This window comes from Harpia harpyja, chromosome 5, assembly GCF_026419915.1.
Source record: "Harpia harpyja isolate bHarHar1 chromosome 5, bHarHar1 primary haplotype, whole genome shotgun sequence".
NCBI classification, from domain to species: domain Eukaryota; kingdom Metazoa; phylum Chordata; class Aves; order Accipitriformes; family Accipitridae; genus Harpia; species Harpia harpyja.
Window position 1 is genome coordinate 11,858,203 of NC_068944.1, and position 16,521 is coordinate 11,874,723.

Below are 16,521 nucleotides of genomic sequence, written 5' to 3' on the forward strand. Positions count from 1 at the left end.
GTCTCAAATCAAATTTTTAATGTACTACAAATAACGACAGTTAACTACAGAGTTCGTTTCATTAACCATATGCCCAATTGTACAACTCACGAAAAGCATAATGTAAATATCTGGCAGAAAACATGCCACTGCAGCTGAAAACTCAGTGTAAATCCTGAAATTTCAAGGCCTTCCAGCACAATATTGCTTCCTAGCTAAACAAGGGAAAGAAATCAATGTATTTTGCATAGCTTCCTTACCAAAGAATAAAATCAAGACTTCTCTATAGCTGTGATGGAAAAATACATTTAAAAAAAAAAAAAAAAAAAAAAAAGTAGTACTAAGTGTGACTAAGTTACCCTTTTAACCTGGCAAACAATTAGATCAACACCAAAACAAAGTTGACTCAATTTCCAGATCGGAAAGCACTACTGTATTCTGGTGATGTTAGTCATTCACAGTTGGTAAAGAAGTCACAAAACCAATGTGTGCCTGTGATTCCTGCTATTGAGTTCTAGTTTCCATTCACACAGAAGAATCTCTCATCAAATTCCTGAATTACAATTCAACTTACTTCAGATTACAGATTTAGATTACAAAACCCTAACATTGTTGTCACTTTTTGTTCAACAAAACTAAGTAAACCTCTGACAACGTTCTGTTTTAAATAACGCAGAAGAAAGAGCCCAAGAGTAACATGAACCATTAAGACAATGGGGATCTGGGCTGCAGCAAAGCTGTCTACCACATAGAGAGTCCACAAAAAACCCTGTCTAGCAGGCTTTTCCACTACAGAAAAAAAATACTCATTGGGAGATATGGGAAAAAAAAAAAACCAACACAAAAAAAAGACACACAGAGAAAGAAAAGTTAACAAAAGTAAGCAGCAAGGAACAAACTGAACATCTGAAGTTCCGTTTAAACAAAACATTAAAATATTCAATCAGATTATGACCTGACTCTTGGGCTTTTTGTATAAATACTAGGAATCTGCAAAGAAAAAAGAAAGATGGATGAACTAGAACGTCAAACTACATGGACAAGGAGTTAGTGGCCACAAGGGAAACTTGGAGGGAAGATAAACACAAACTGGGATGAAAAGTCATACGGGAATGGCAAATGCCTAATTGTCATTGCTTCCTAATATAATAAAATTGAGTGTTTTATTGCATCTACAATTATGCCATGCTACTGGCTACCCAAGTAAAATGTTAAGAAGAACTGTTACATATACGGGAAATTAGAAAAGAATGAAGGCAGAAATACAATGATGTGTGACTTCAGTTATCCCACTATATGCTACGTCAGGTTACAGGAACTAAGTGTTTGGCCAAAGAACCATATATGTCACAGAAGAACTTCCAGCCAGCCTGCAGGTCTGAAAGGTGGTGATACAATAGAAGCTACAGTAAAACCCCAAACTATTTGCATCAATGTTTATTACAGATGAAGTCAGGTAGGTTCCTACCCAGGCAAATTTCTTTTACAGGTGAGGGAGGAGCAGAGTAGCTTTTCAAACTGAATTGTTGTTAGGGGAGTTCCAGACAATCACAGCGTAGGTTTTTTTTTATTGATCATTTAAATAAAGTAAGTATGGCTCAACATAAAACCAATGAACTATTAGCGGTAGGCATAGCCCACAGATTAAAACAGCCCTCTGAAAAGGGATCCAGGCTCAAATGTAGAAACTGCACACCAGTTAAACTTCATGTTCATCCAACACAAGCTGGCCCAATTATGAAAGAAAATGGAAAAAACTGCCACAAGATCAAATTAGTTATAATAGGGAAAACTTGATGTGGCTTTTGTAGCCAAAATTATACTTCACAAATATATATGAGAGCTCTTTGAAGGAGACTAGATTTTCACTAACAAAACTGTATCTTGATTTTTGGAGTTTTACTCTGGTTTTATATGAAAGGACCTTAGAAAAAATTATGTCATGGGATATAAGGACAGAATTAAAGAAAAACACTTATAAGACTGAAAACAAAAGGTAGGATTGTATGGAAAATTTTCACAAGGCTGGAAGTCAGCAAGGGAGTTCTTTAAGCACATGAGTGAGGACCCAAGCTAGTCAAAATTATAACATATATAATGTGGAATAGAGGATGAACAACAGGTTGGAAAATATCCTGTTAAGGATATTAAAACAATATTTTACAAAGCTCTGTTTTGTATTATTAAAAAGTCTGTAAAATCATAAAAAGCTTGAAAAAAGAAAAACAGGGAACAATTTCTCATTACTTCTCGAACAAAAGAACTAGTGGGCTTAAGAACAAAATCATCAGATAGCACACCGAAAACCAAAGTTGAATCAAGGAACTTATTACTACTGGATGTACTAGAGGCCATTTGTTTTTACCCAGTTTTTCTGGGTTCAGAAAACAATTGGATAAAACTAATGAAAAATATTCCATTAAAGGTAGTGAGCAAAAAGATACAATCTCTAGTTCAGAGTCCCACAACTTGCAAACTGCTTGAACCTGGTGGAACATGATCAAATCCCTGCTTTGTTCTTTTCATTATCCTTAGCATCTGCTACTATGTGAGACAAGATACTGATCTACAGAGATCTGCTGTAACACACACGAGTGGCATTTCTTACTAAACAACTGTAGAAAGTACAAATACACTGAATTGGAAAGGGACCTTCCGTGAGCAAAATAATTATATATTACAGCTTGTCCTGGTTTTGGCTGGGATAGGGTTAATTTTCTTGCTAGTAGCTGGTATAGTGTTATGTTTTGGATTTAGGATGAGAATAATGTTGATAACACACTGACGTTTTCAGTTGTTGCTAAGCAGTGTTTATACTAAGTCAAGGATTTTTCAGCTTCTCATGCCCAGCCAGCGAGAAGGCTGGAGGGGCACAAGGAGTTGGAGGGGCACAAGGAGTTGGGAGGGGACACAGCCAGGGCAGCTGACCCAAAGTGGCCAAAGGGGTATTCCATACCATGGGATGTCATGCCCAGTATATAAACTGAGGGGAGTTGGCCTGGGAGGGATCACTGCTCAGGGACTAACTGGGTGTCAGTTGGCGAGTAGTGAGCAATTGCATTGTGCATACCTTATTCTGTATATTCCAATCCTTTTGTTATTATTATCATCATTATCATTTTCTTCTCTTCTGTTCTATTAAACTGTTCTTATCTCAACCCACAAGTTTTACCTTTTTCCTTCCGATTCTCTCCCCCATCCCATTGGGTGAGGGGGAAGTGAGTGAGCGGCTGTGTGGTGCTTAGTTGCTGGCTGGGGTTAAACCACGACACAGCATTAAAAGCTTTCTATTTTTTTTTTTTTGCGTTTTTAAAAAAAAGCTTATAATGCACCTTAGCAAAACTGTAGCCAGTTTTAGAAATTAATTAGTTTAGGATTGGGTTTATTACCAAAGTTCAATGGTAAGAAGAAAACAAGTACGAAAGATTTAAAGAGGTTGGTTTTTTTTAATTTGTGCAAAATTGGGGTTGAAAAATACTACTAAAATCAGACCTCTCTCAGGAATACAAAGAAACCACTGTAAAAACCTAAATATTACAGAAATTAGGTTTATATTCAGCTTGCATGATTCAAATAGCTCAATGCTCAAATTTTGTAGTCTTTATTTTTCAATCTACATAGCAAAACAAACATTTCCATTTGGAATTTTTTTCTTTAACTCAATTTTATAAAATTCTCCCACTCCACCCTCTTGCTCAGGAAAATCATTTAGCATTGAAATGCTACAGCAGATTTGAAATTAAATAGTTAGGGAATAGAATAATAAGAATTCTATTAGAATTCTATGTATTCTAATAGAATACATAGTTTTTCCATGAGCTAAGACTATGACTGCTTTATAAGCCTACTAATACAGAAGGCTGTAATAATACTGTTTATTCAAAGTATCATAATACGATTCATTTGATGATGCCATAAGCACCAAATTTCACCTAGCACTGCCACTCACAGTGCCATTTCCCAGATCATGGTGAAACATTCCATTCCTTGCAAAATCTTTAGTTAAAATAGCCTGTCAAGAAAGTAACCGGTTTCTAAACAAAGACATTCAAAATCTTACTGACCTGTGTGCGTTTTAACATGACAATCCAGAGTGGATTTTACGGTGAAACTCTTTCCACATTCTTCACACTTATATGGCTTCTCTCCAGTATGGATACGAACATGCCTAATAATTCCAGAATACATGTATATGTGAATTTCTACTCTTACGTCAGTTTGTAGAAATATTTATTTTGTATCTTACTAATTTTAGAATTAATTGAATACTTATATTAACATTACATTAAGCAGAACTAGTAAAGAAGATGGTTTAAGCATTTGCCTTTTTTCAAACTGATTTTTACATGTTTTTATATGGAAGTCCTACAACAAGAAACGAGTAATTTATTCTTAAACTTCATAATAATAATTTTAATAATGCAGGAAAAGAAATATGAAAGGACTGGTTTAGTCATATTCAGAATATATAACATTTTGACACATATTTTTAAACTGTTCCAACAAAGAAAAATGTACGTAAATATGAGTCAAACTTCAGCTTAGGAATAAAAAAGATATGAAACTGTTACTGCAAAGTTCCTGGTGAACAATTTAGAAAATTGAAAATACGCAAAACTTTTCCATTCCTTACCTGACTAAATCACTGGGTTTTTTAAAGCTTTTGGGGCAATAACTACAACAGTTGGCATATTTGGGCTCTGCTTCAAGTTCTGCTTGCTTATCTTTGATCTCACTAATTCTGTCTTTCTCTGCAGCAGACTGGACAAGAACTTTTTCTGAGACAGTGGCACTTTCTCGAGGCCTAATCTTTGCCAGTTCTGCTGTTTCTTCTTCTGTAAAAGTTATGACACCAGGACGAGATTTTCTGGAAGTTCTTTCAGAGTTTTCATCATCATCTTCAACACATGCAACTATTAAAAAAAAAAAACCACACGTCTCTTTAGTTTAATCTGCCAGCAGAAATACAAAAATAGAAGGGTTTATTATTAAACACATGGCCACTACATTACATGCTTGGACTTAAATCTCTGTCAGAGGTCTAACTACTCATGTCTGCTTTTAAAATAAAGCTGGATTTATAATTCTTATTTTTACAATAATTAAATACAGGTATAAGTATTTAGGACAAAAAATGTTCTACTTTAGTGACACACTAAAATAACTATGTAACATACAATAACTTGAATACACTGGACAGACTCCTGGAAAACTGATTTCTTTAAACAATTTAGGTAACACAGCAATTTCAGTGGCTCTGGACATTAGACATTATCCATGCTGGAAGGCTAATTTATAACATTACTGTCACAGCATTCATGAAATCCACTGAAACATCTGTACTTGTTACGCAGTAAGGACTGTAAGAGTAAAAATGAAATAATTTACCTCCCCCTCCTGATTCTGTAGCTGCTGCTACAGCTGAGGAGACTGCCTGATGTTTTTTCATATGTTTTTTGCAGTGAACAGTTGTTCGAAAGCTTTCATCACAGAATGGGCACTTGTAAGGCTTCATGCTCATGTGAGTTGCCATGTGCCTGGTAAGGCTGCCATTAGTTGTGAAGGAGGTATTGCAAATGCTACAGCTGAATGCTTTAACTCCTTAAAGTAACAGAAACAAATAAGTAGCATGCCATTTGTTTAAGTTCACTTACACAGCACATTTACGAAACCCAAACTTGAGTTAAGCTAATATAAAGCTGGTATACTCTGTTACCTGTATGAGTCTTCTCATGTGACTTAAGAACTCCTGACGAAACAAAGCCACGACCACAGAGTTGGCATTTATAAGGTTTCTCACCAGTATGAGATCGTACATGTTGTTTCAAATGGCTGGATTTCTTAAAACCCTTGTTGCAATATTCGCATCTATTGGAAGAAATTTTTTTTCATTAGTTGCATATAATTACTAGCCGTAAAAGATTCAGGAAATTCTGTGACACAACCTTAAAAGTATATAACAAACCTATATGAACGCCTGCTTTGATCTTCATTATCCTCAAGAAAATGAGGCCGTTGGGTATGCAATTCAAGCTCTTCTTGTGATGACTGATCTTGTATCAAGCGAGTAGTCTAGAACAAAGCCTCAAGTAAATTTCAATAACACAATAACACAAAATAAAGTCACACAAATAGGCAAGAAATAATTACAGCATTTACAGTCAACACAAGTAATCAAATTTATGCTTTCATAAATTTTTGACAAGAAGTTAAGAGTGCAATATGATACCTCGCTCTTTCATAGTGAGAAGGAAAACAGCAAAATGTGCACCTACTGAATCAGAATAAACAGACAACGTGGTGCACTTACACTTCTGTGAATCTATGCAAAAACATGTCTTGAGTCTCGTAGATTTTCTGGTGTTTGAGGGGTTAAATTTAACACTAAAGCAGCCGCTTTAAACAGTATGGGCCCCACACTGAGTAGTAAAATGCACAGTGGTGCTGACAGACTTCACGGCTTTTTGAATAGGTTTTTCCTCTAAGCAAAAACCACCACAGAATAATCCTTGAGAATGACAGCATGTTTTAAGATTTGAAGAGAATAAAACTCCAAAGCCTGTAGGGTGAAATTACTCAAACTTTTCCAGATCCTAACACCCACCTCAGTTCTCTGACCAACATTATCCCTTTGCAAGTGAGCATGAAGGGACAATAATTCATGCAGGTCATCATGGTAAACACGTTACTACAGATGGTCTTCATGCTAGGTAATGCTACCCTCATAAAAAGTTATATTTAAACTGTATTTTTAGCAACTAAACTCTTCTACAAATTTATTCAGATGAGAACCACAAAAGAACATCATACACTGCAATATGCAAGCTCCATGAATGATCACTACACATTTGTAATGTTATTTTTATTGCTTGATCATATCTATATGCACAGAATTAAAGAATTAGCCCAGAATATAGTGCAATAATGTAAAATTATTTCATAACATTAGGTGATTTCCTTAGTTTTAGACTTACAATCCAACTTTAAAGCATTATATGCTTTTTTTAAGCCTAAAGCATCAAAACGTACAACTCTTTTTTAGAAAGATGTAGCCAGGTCCACTTATACCCCCCCCCCTTTATTTTCCAGTTGTTAAACATAAGCAAGAAATTCTAGAAAAGAAATCATGAAACTCTTCCAACTTCTCAGTTTACCTAATCACCAATGAAATAGTTCAAAGAAACTTATCACTGAACACCAAACAATGAATTCTGCCTTCTAGCAGTACTTACTACGTTAATAGTGTCTGTATTTGGAACCTGAAGAAGGGTTGGTGGATGGTAACTCGTTGAAAGAGCCTGAGATTCAAGTGTGCTTGAATCCTGCAGCTGCTGTACAGCTGGAAATTGAGTCTGTTGATTGTAGCTGTCATTCACTGTAAAACCTGCCAGAAATTAAACAGTCACAAACCTGGAAAAAACACTGAATTGGTCTTTGAATAACACCACACTTTTTTGAAGACTACCTTCAAAAGAGATAAGGTAGTATTACCATATAGTAATACTCATTTTATACACTTCACTGTTGAGTGACAAAATACACAAAAGTTTCTGGCATCTATGTAATATGCATAATAGGGTTACTTACCATTAGCTGGAATTCTATTGGAAAATCTCCTCCACAGAAAAACACTGTTTGAAGTTTCTTCGGGGTGCCACAATTACCTTAGAGCCATTGAAATTTTGAATTTCTTGTATGTAAGCATGCATGTGTCAAACAGGTTGACCCATCTCCCTTTATCCACGTTGGTACCACGCTCCCTTAACTACACTGGAAGCCGATCACAAGGATGCAAAGCTCAGTGGGGAGGATGGCGGGTGAGTGGAGGAGATAACCCAATAGGAGAACTCCAGTTTCTGATAAAGTAACCCCATTTTCTCCTACTTTGGATCTCCTCCACATATTCCCACTCTTTAGATAATAGTAAAGTAGAGCCTCTCAAAGGCAAACTGCAAAGTAAAAAATAAACATATTTTTATTCACATTTCCAGTATAAAGACCTGAAATTTTTATTCAGTTTTGTTCTTCTGAAATATCAGATCTTAATCACCTCCTTTGCCTAAATGAATGAATGAAATGATAGTATCAATGATTCAGAGCCAGGGAAGCATAGCTCAGATTGCAGGGGTTTTTAATGCTATTAGAAATGCCCTTTTATCAACCTCTCTAAGCCCTAATATTTCTAATATTAAAAAAAAAAATCAATGTTATGTGGAAAAAAATTAAACCACAAGTATCAGTAATTAAGGTAAGGGCAGCAATTTTACTATTTCTGTGCAGTTTGCCTTTAGCGGACAAAAAGGATGAAGATTATGAAAACAGGGTAGAAACAAACCCACATCAGATGATCACAGCATCAAAGGCCAAAAAGCAATGCTTAAAGAACATTTTGAATTACAGTTTATCTAAAACTGGGATGTGTTAAGTTTAAGCAGAAATTTCCCAAAAGACACTTTTCACAGCAGAAGAATACTGTTACCAATATACGAAAAAACCTGCTTGTATGCTATTGCTTATACTGTAGAATGAAAGCTAACAAATGTAAACAAATCTTGAAAGCATTATTAGTCAGGTTGTAACTTATCACCAAACCTAATGCTGCAACTTGTTTATTATTTTCTCTCCTAGAACTACCAAGATTAGAAGAAAAAAAGATTCAACAAGCTGAACCTCGCACCTCAATTACTCTTAGTGAAAACACAAAAAAGTAGCCTGAAGAGCAGCGATGCAAAGCTTTAAGGTGATAAGCAGGCGGCTACTTTCTATTTTGCAATACATTTTAAAAGCACCTTTCTGGAAAAATGGTATTCCCACTATACTTGATGAGAATGCAAAAAAACAAGCCTCAAGAAAGTGAAGCAAAAGTGATGCCACTTCCATGCCCTACATTAAAAAAAAAAAAAAAGGACGTAACTATTAAATGTACAAAGAAACAGCTATCTAAAAAACCTGAAACTTTTTTTTAATTGGTAAGTAATTTCTACGAGCTAAGAAAGAAAAAAGAAATTACTATACCATGACCTGTTTCAAGTCACAGTGTTTTAATAAAAGCAATTATTGACATCCTGAAAAATTTCCCAGGATCATGCAACAAAACACTCAGGAAGAAAAGTTCTGAATTTAGAAGTATTTGGGGACAAACTGAAGAAATACTACTTCTGAAGGTAGCTCTGGAATAAATATAAACCAACACTTTAACAAGAATATGCATGATGCAACCCCATTTTGCTCAATACCTAGCATGAAGGTCAATTTCCACTCAAAATTTTAAAAAGATCTGACAATTTTGAGCATGCTAAAGGCATTTGCTACCACCATACTATTTCTACAGAACAGCATTAAAAAAACCAAAACAGCCCCCCCCCCCCCAAAAAACCAAAACCACCACACCAAAAACCAGACGTTCAGTCTGAGGGAGAGAGAGAAATAAATTTCAGAACCTTTATTTTCTGCTCTTGTTTTCACCATTACATATCATTTCCCAGAAGCTTTTGCTTAATCTTCAAAGAAGAGAGAGCATCTTAAGCTCTGTATAAGAGGAGTCTCTTACTACAAAGTCCCCTAAACTTGAAATTGGATTTTGTTTTATTTCAGTACAAGTAATCATTTGCATTGCTTGTTTTTTTCTTGGCTTTAGGACATCATCCAACCTAATCTCTTCCACATTAACAAAACATACTGAAAAAACAGAATACTCTGGAAATCAGTTTAATAGTGGAAAGATATGACTTGTGCAGGAGAATAAGAAAACAACAGTATGATAGTTCATAGCAAATACAATATTTTACTTCAGACAAAACTGGAAGTCTTTACTGACATATCATTTGAATTCTAACATTACAAACATATCTACATGCACATGTGCATCTCAGTGGGGGTCAGTGACTAAAATTTAAATGTTCTGCAGGTTTGCTTCCTAGGCAACTTTTGGGAACTAGCTGAACAGTACTGACCGAAGTCAATCTGTAAAGATCTACTGAAAGAATCGGAATTCCAAGTCCTGAAATTGCAGATCAACTTCTTAGCAAAGCAGAACAGCAGTCTGGTGGTGGCAAGGGTATATTTGTATGGACTACAGAATAACAGTATTTGGACTCGCAGTTTTTCAAAATCACTCTCCTATGACCACTGATTATTAACATTCAATCATGCTTACAGGGAGACTTTAAAGGAAGAAAAGGTGACATAATCTATATGAAAACACATTTGGTGACAGACGATATTCAATAACCCAAAGACATTTTCTGATAAAAGATCCATTTGGTTGTTCTGACCTCACTAACAAGTCTTCAGATGAAGACGCCTGAATATGTAAACTACAAAGAACACTGAAGTCCTTTTTCTTAGTCTTCAAATCTAGCTCATATGAGTAACAGATTATGATACAGCAGCACCCTCATAAGATCTGCACTTCTTTACAAGTCTGAACAGATCAAGAAAAATCTATCTGAACAAATCAGAAATTCTGTAGAAGTATTACAAACAAACCTGAAAGAATAAACAAAGTTCTGACAGGTCTGTGCAGCCTAGAGATCAGCCTTATCTGTGTGAAATGCAAAGATTTTCTTTTTTTCATCAAATGAAAAAGAAAAAACAAAAAACCTACCGAAGAGTTTTTAAAACTCCTATGTTTTTCTATTAATAAACACTGAGCCAAAATATTTTCACAAGAATACAGCCTAAAAATATCAAGGATAAAAAAGACATAGTGTTTTAAGCTTGAATGTTCTGCCTAGCTGACAGGAAAAAGAAATTAGGAGCATGAAGCACAGATGCAGACATAGGGAGAGGGTCGACCAATTTAACGCATGCATCCGCGCAAATGCTTACCTACCTGAAATTCAAAAATTTTGAAGGGCTCCAGGATCTTCAAGGAAACTTCAAAGAGTTGGGAATCTGTGGATGAGATTCCAAGTAGAATAGGAGACATCTTATACAAATGAGACTTAAAAAAACCCACACCACAAATGTTCTGATTCTCTGTACCAATTTTATAATGTACCGATGATCAGCCTAGATTTCTGATGATGAAAGAATTGTTTTGTGAGATTTAGAATAGTCTCCCCCCTCCCCAAGAAATCACTCAGTATTCAATATTTATTTAATGGAGAAGATACACATACATAGAAACTGAAGTCTAAATAAGATAACAAAACAAGGTTTACGTATTGGATTTTCAAATTCAAAGGAGCTGTAAAAATCCAAACAAAACCCACCACCACTCTTGAGAGTAACACAGAGTGAAAGGTTGCACTTTTTTTCTGTAGTGTCTTCTCATTCATTTGGAAAACTGTAAAAGGCAACCAAGGAAAATAATCCATAGGGTTTTAGGAGGACCTGGTTCAGTCTTGTTTAATAAAGGCAGACACTTTTAATATTTTTTCTAAGTTACATACAAAGCAGCACAACCTAGAGAATTAAAATCGGCAACAAACTATACTATTTCTTCACAGCGTCATTCAACTTAGCACAGTCAATTATGTTTTACAAAAGGCACTATATACTTCAACAGAGAATGAAATTAAGAACAGAGAAGTTTAAGCAGATGGAATACCAATTACTGGTTACCAGTTATCTAAGTATGAAGTTATTTGCTGGAGTCAGAAACAAGGAGGAAGAGGATCGACTGGTCAGCCAGTGAGGTATACTTCCCAACCAGAAGAAAGGTAAATGCCTTAAACATAGCCCCCCCTTCCCTGCCGCCCCCTCCCAAACCAAAACAAAACTAGTAGCTTCTTATCAAGCAACAACTCAAGAAATCCAGTAGTGAAAAGCAAAGGAACACAGTCTTTTCTTCATTCTCTGCAGGTGACATAAGCTTTACACTATTTCTCACTATTTTGTAGATTAAAAAAAAAAAAAAAAAGTTTCCAAATGTTTACAATCTCTTTATTTGTTACTTATGTAGCTTTATAAAATACAAAAGGAAACTGCTGTGGTTAGGTGAAAGTATGATTTTTACATGATTGTATTTTGCACTTATTCCATAATGAATCCCAACAGCCACTCAGTCAAATCTTAGATGGTGTTTCTTATCATCTCAGATTACGAGCACGCATATTTAGGGGGAAAGTTGTGTAAACTGCCTACTGCCACAGCAATTTCAAACACAATCAAGGAAAGAATATGAAATGCCTGACTATAGACCCCATACTGTAATGACTAAATATTGGCTCATAAAAGCAAAATCCATTTATATTTAAGTATTCAAAACATTCCACCAAATATAGTTTCAAAATAGTAATTTAAGAAAAAGTTTTTGCAAGTTCTCTGCATCGCAGTTACTTTGCCTGTGGATGCCCACTTTTGAAATGCTTTATGATAACTATGCTGTAAAGTCAGATTTATAAAAATCACTTTAAAACCCATTATTTATTACTAACCTTGTGATAAGCCCTGTTGATCAAATGGCTGCTGTGTTATAGCTTGTTGTTCAAATTGAGTGATGTTTTCCTGTAAAGCATGCTGGGATGTCACAAATCTATCTGAAATGGGGAAAGTAAGAAGGGGGGGGGGCGGGAGAAAAAGTAAGGAAAAAATGTCAAGAAAAGATTATGTAATTAACTGGATAATTCAGTTGTTCCCAAAACCCTACATTTTGTAGTCATCTGAATTTTTACTGCATTAAAAATAAATAAAAAATTATTAGCTGAATAGGCATTTAAATCTTTCCTTATTGTAGGCTTTATTTATATTCCTCTGTAGTACTTGCTAACTCATTACACCATGAAAAAGCAAATAAGCAAAACCAAAATACTTTGTTCCACTAATTAGTAATAGAATAAGTACATGAAATATTTTGTACTCTCCCATCTCAAAACACAGGTATTACTTCCTAAGTAGACTATATAGCAGTGTTTTTTATTAATAATAGAGGTGATGTGGCAAAGTTTTGTGCACATAGTATTATTTTTCTGTATATTTGTTTAGTAGTTTTGTTTGATACAACTAAATGGTGCAAACCTTAATCAATCTTTGTATTTTTAACAGTAAACCTACACAGCAATGAATGAAAGAAATGGTACAATAGACTTTAAGTAGTTAGCTTTTACTCCATGTACTTTTCTAGTTGTTTACTTGCATTGTCTTGAAACTCAAATCATTGACATTTGTGAAGAAAAAGTTATTTGAGAACTTGTAAACTTACCTCATTATAAACCTTATCATATTTCAAATACTCACCCTCATCTTGCTCTAAAGGCTGATCAGCCAATTGTTGTTCTAGTGCTGTTTCTTCTGTGCCTACTACTGGCTGCTGGTCTAACTCTAAAATAGCCTGCTGATCTGTTGTAACAGCTTCTGACTGCTGTAGCTCATCACTTTCAATCTCCACTTGCATCTGTGTAGAAACATGAATGCTCTGCTGATCTACTGTAGAATCATCTATTGAAGCAGACTGCTGATGCTGCTGAAGTTGCTGTGCAAGTTCGTATCTGCAAAGAAAGGTAAGAAGGTCTTTTCATGGCTTCAGTTAGACAGTTATCCTAATTATTTACACGAACAAATTTTTATTTTTATTATACGCCATAATTTAGTATACCTTCAGAGCTACCTAAGTGTTTGTTACCCATAAACAAACATCCTAATTCAATTATTAGCATTTGCTACAGAGCAAAGCTGCCTTTCCAAGTATCTTTAAGGAAGGTCTACTGAAATACATTGAAGGATTCATATAAAAATTGTAAACATACCTATGAGTCTTCATGTGTTTTTTACAGTTTAGTGATGTCTTGAATGTTTTTTGACAATATGGACACATATACGGTCGAAGGTCATTATGGATCCCCATATGTCGCCTGAGGCTACCACCAGTAGTGAAGGCCCCGTTGCATATAAGACACTTAAAAGCTTTCAATCCAGTGTGTGTTCTAATATGTGCTTTCAGAACTCCAGCTGACACAAAACCTCTTCCACACTGAGAGCACTTAAATGGCTTTTCACCAGTATGTGACCTTTTTAAGAGAGAGCAGAAGTTAAAGTAGATTTAACAGTTTGATTTACAAAGTTATTAAAAGATTGAATTTTAAAATGAGCAAAATAAACCAAACTAAGGTGACTGCTGTATGGATGGAAGAGGCCTCCGTTAAGAAAATCCAGAAATTAAAGCTTTAATAAATTATAAACAACCCGCATGTCATCACTGGCAGGGCTAGAAGCAATACTACATGACAATTTTATGTTCTACAGTCCAATTTCCTTTTCTGATCATACTTTGCCTCAGTTAAAACATTTGGGTTGAATTTTTCCATGCCAGATAATGTACTAGGTTCTTCAGACCAGTATATTATCATTTGCATATATTTTCCTCAATTGAGCTAAAACAATGACCACGAAAGTTTGGAGAAAAATATACTGACCTCCTCATATTATATACTACTACTACGTTTAATAACAGAATTTTTGGGAAAAGAACTGTGTCCACCCTGAATACCCCCTGAACAAGGCACAGTACAACTAGTCTTTCAGACTGCTATGTGAAAACAATATTCAAGCGGGGAACCTCTCTCACCTATACTATCAACACATCCCATTCACTATATCCTTCCTTCCAGAGGTGCTGGAGGAGTTTCCCCTTAGGACCACATCGAGATATAAAACAGACTAAAGGACAGGTTAGGAAATGGAGCCCAGTGCAATGAGAGTTTTAAGGATTATGACTGTAGCATCCCAGGAGTGAGAGCTAGGGGGAAAGCAATGTGAATGCTAGGAAATGGAAGATAAAGGAAGGAGGATTTAATAAAACTGGGAAAAGTTAGGGATGGCTTATGATTACAGTATCCTTAGAAGTCTATGGCCACCACATCAGACACCATAATAAAGCAGCGTGACAGATATCAAGATTACTGTTTTGCTACCAATATATATCTACGGAAATCAGCAATGGGGTATCGCAACCTTTCCTTGGTGTGCCTGTGGGAGAATCTGACACACAGAGCTTCTTCAGTCACTGCTCTATTGAAAATACCCCTACTACAAATTTCCCTCTGTTTTCAGAGAGGGAAACAAGCTTTCTAAGCAATGATCAGCACCACTCCATGAAGACAGACTAACCGCACAAGCGTCAAGTCTAGTTTAGGTATAGCGATGCTAACTTACAAAGAACAAACACGGAAAAAGAGAAAAGTTTCTAATTCCTCTACAAAACCCCTAACAAAGCCAAGCTAAGCTAAGCTTCACTCAAGTACTTTGTTGCAAAGATCAATCAGAAAGAAGCACAGGGGCAAGTGACTGGTAGCCCCATCACATCTTAGCATTTTCAGTATCAAGAAGAAAAACAAAGATGCACATAATAAGTAACGAGGCTTTTAAAAATAGTTTATCCTGAGCTGGAGTGTGTGTACACCCAGCAGCAGAATGAATTCAAGCACAGGCATTTGAAGAACAGATTTTGAACACAAAGCGTATTCTGACAAGAAAAAAAAAAAAATTGTGAGAATTCAGTGCATGTAAACCAATTGTTTAAGTAATAAGCGGTTCATGTTCTGTGTAATTAAAACACTTTCAACTTCCATTCAAAGAATCCTGACAAAACTGTGAAAGAAAAATGAACTAGGTAGTCAGCTACATTTCTCTAACACAAATGAAAGATGAAAAATTATGAATCTACATAAAACTGTAAACTAAATAAATGCTTCAGTAAAATATGCATAAATTTAGCTTATATTTAGGCTAAAGAAGGCCATCTTTAGGCAGCTATGGCCCTCTTTAGTGGCAACAAACATTTTAATGTTAACTAACCATTGATAGTTATTTTAATAAAATAGAGAGACAAGTGTGAAACACAATTAAAATCAACTATTTCAATGAAGGACAATGAAGGTGGTAATGACGCAAACCAGCAACACTTACTACTTGAAAATTATTTTGATTTAAATCAATCCAGCTTGATTGTGTCTACAAAAGACGGTGAGAAATCTAGATAGGATATTATAGAAGGAAAAGATGTGGTATTGCAAGGCTTTGCCCCCTCCCGTTAAGAGAGCTTATAGAAACCAAGAACTGTTTCAAGCCAGTTTGAGAACCTACCAACACAGAACTTGACTTGTAAGGAGAACATGAGGAACTCGCCACAATTTGAATTAGAGAAAGTGAGAAAGTGGTACAGAGTTTACATTGCAGAAACAAGCAGATTGCCACCCGCTTGTATGGAATCTTTCCTTAAATCCTAGTAATCATCTTTGGTGGTTTTTTTCATGTTTTCTCCTCCAGTTATTCATAGTTTATCTAAGGAGCAATGTTTGATAACTCGACTAAATGTCAAAGCTCGCTGCCTGTAAAACTGTAACTCCATCTAACTTTGAAGCCACCCTTTCTTTTCAAAACAAAGTTGGATTAGTTCCCCTCCACTGGTTCCCCTCCAACCTAAATTTTTCTGTGACTCCATAACCTTGTGGTTGTAACAAACACCCACTATATGGAATTTGAACAGAACTTCAAGCAACAAAATGATCCCCAAGAACATGTACTTGATTACAATGTAAGCCTAAATTCTTCTAGGTTTACTACACAGAAAACAGCACACAGAATAAAAAGCTGACTTCC

General features: G+C 35.5%; 1 protein-coding gene across 14 annotated transcripts in view; it reads right to left on the reverse strand.

Moving 5' to 3' along the window:
- ZNF236 (zinc finger protein 236) overlaps positions 1-16,521 on the reverse strand; it is a 98,996-nt gene that overhangs the window by 31,535 nt on the left and 50,940 nt on the right. For 13 of the 14 annotated variants that reach the window (XR_008235365.1, XM_052788383.1, XM_052788385.1 and 10 more), the window contains 9 exons: positions 13,671-13,931; positions 13,162-13,412; positions 12,363-12,464; positions 7,212-7,363; positions 5,945-6,051; positions 5,696-5,847; positions 5,368-5,580; positions 4,613-4,892; positions 4,044-4,147 (listed from right to left, as the gene is read on the reverse strand). Coding sequence is in view for 13 of the 14 variants with exons in the window: in XM_052788383.1 (XP_052644343.1) it covers positions 4,044-4,147; positions 4,613-4,892; positions 5,368-5,580; positions 5,696-5,847; positions 5,945-6,051; positions 7,212-7,363; positions 12,363-12,464; positions 13,162-13,412; positions 13,671-13,931 (1,622 nt within the window). In the remaining variant the exon portion in view is untranslated. The remainder of the gene's footprint in view (positions 1-4,043; positions 4,148-4,612; positions 4,893-5,367; positions 5,581-5,695; positions 5,848-5,944; positions 6,052-7,211; positions 7,364-12,362; positions 12,465-13,161; positions 13,413-13,670; positions 13,932-16,521) is intronic. The other variant, XM_052788378.1, reaches the window with a different exon arrangement.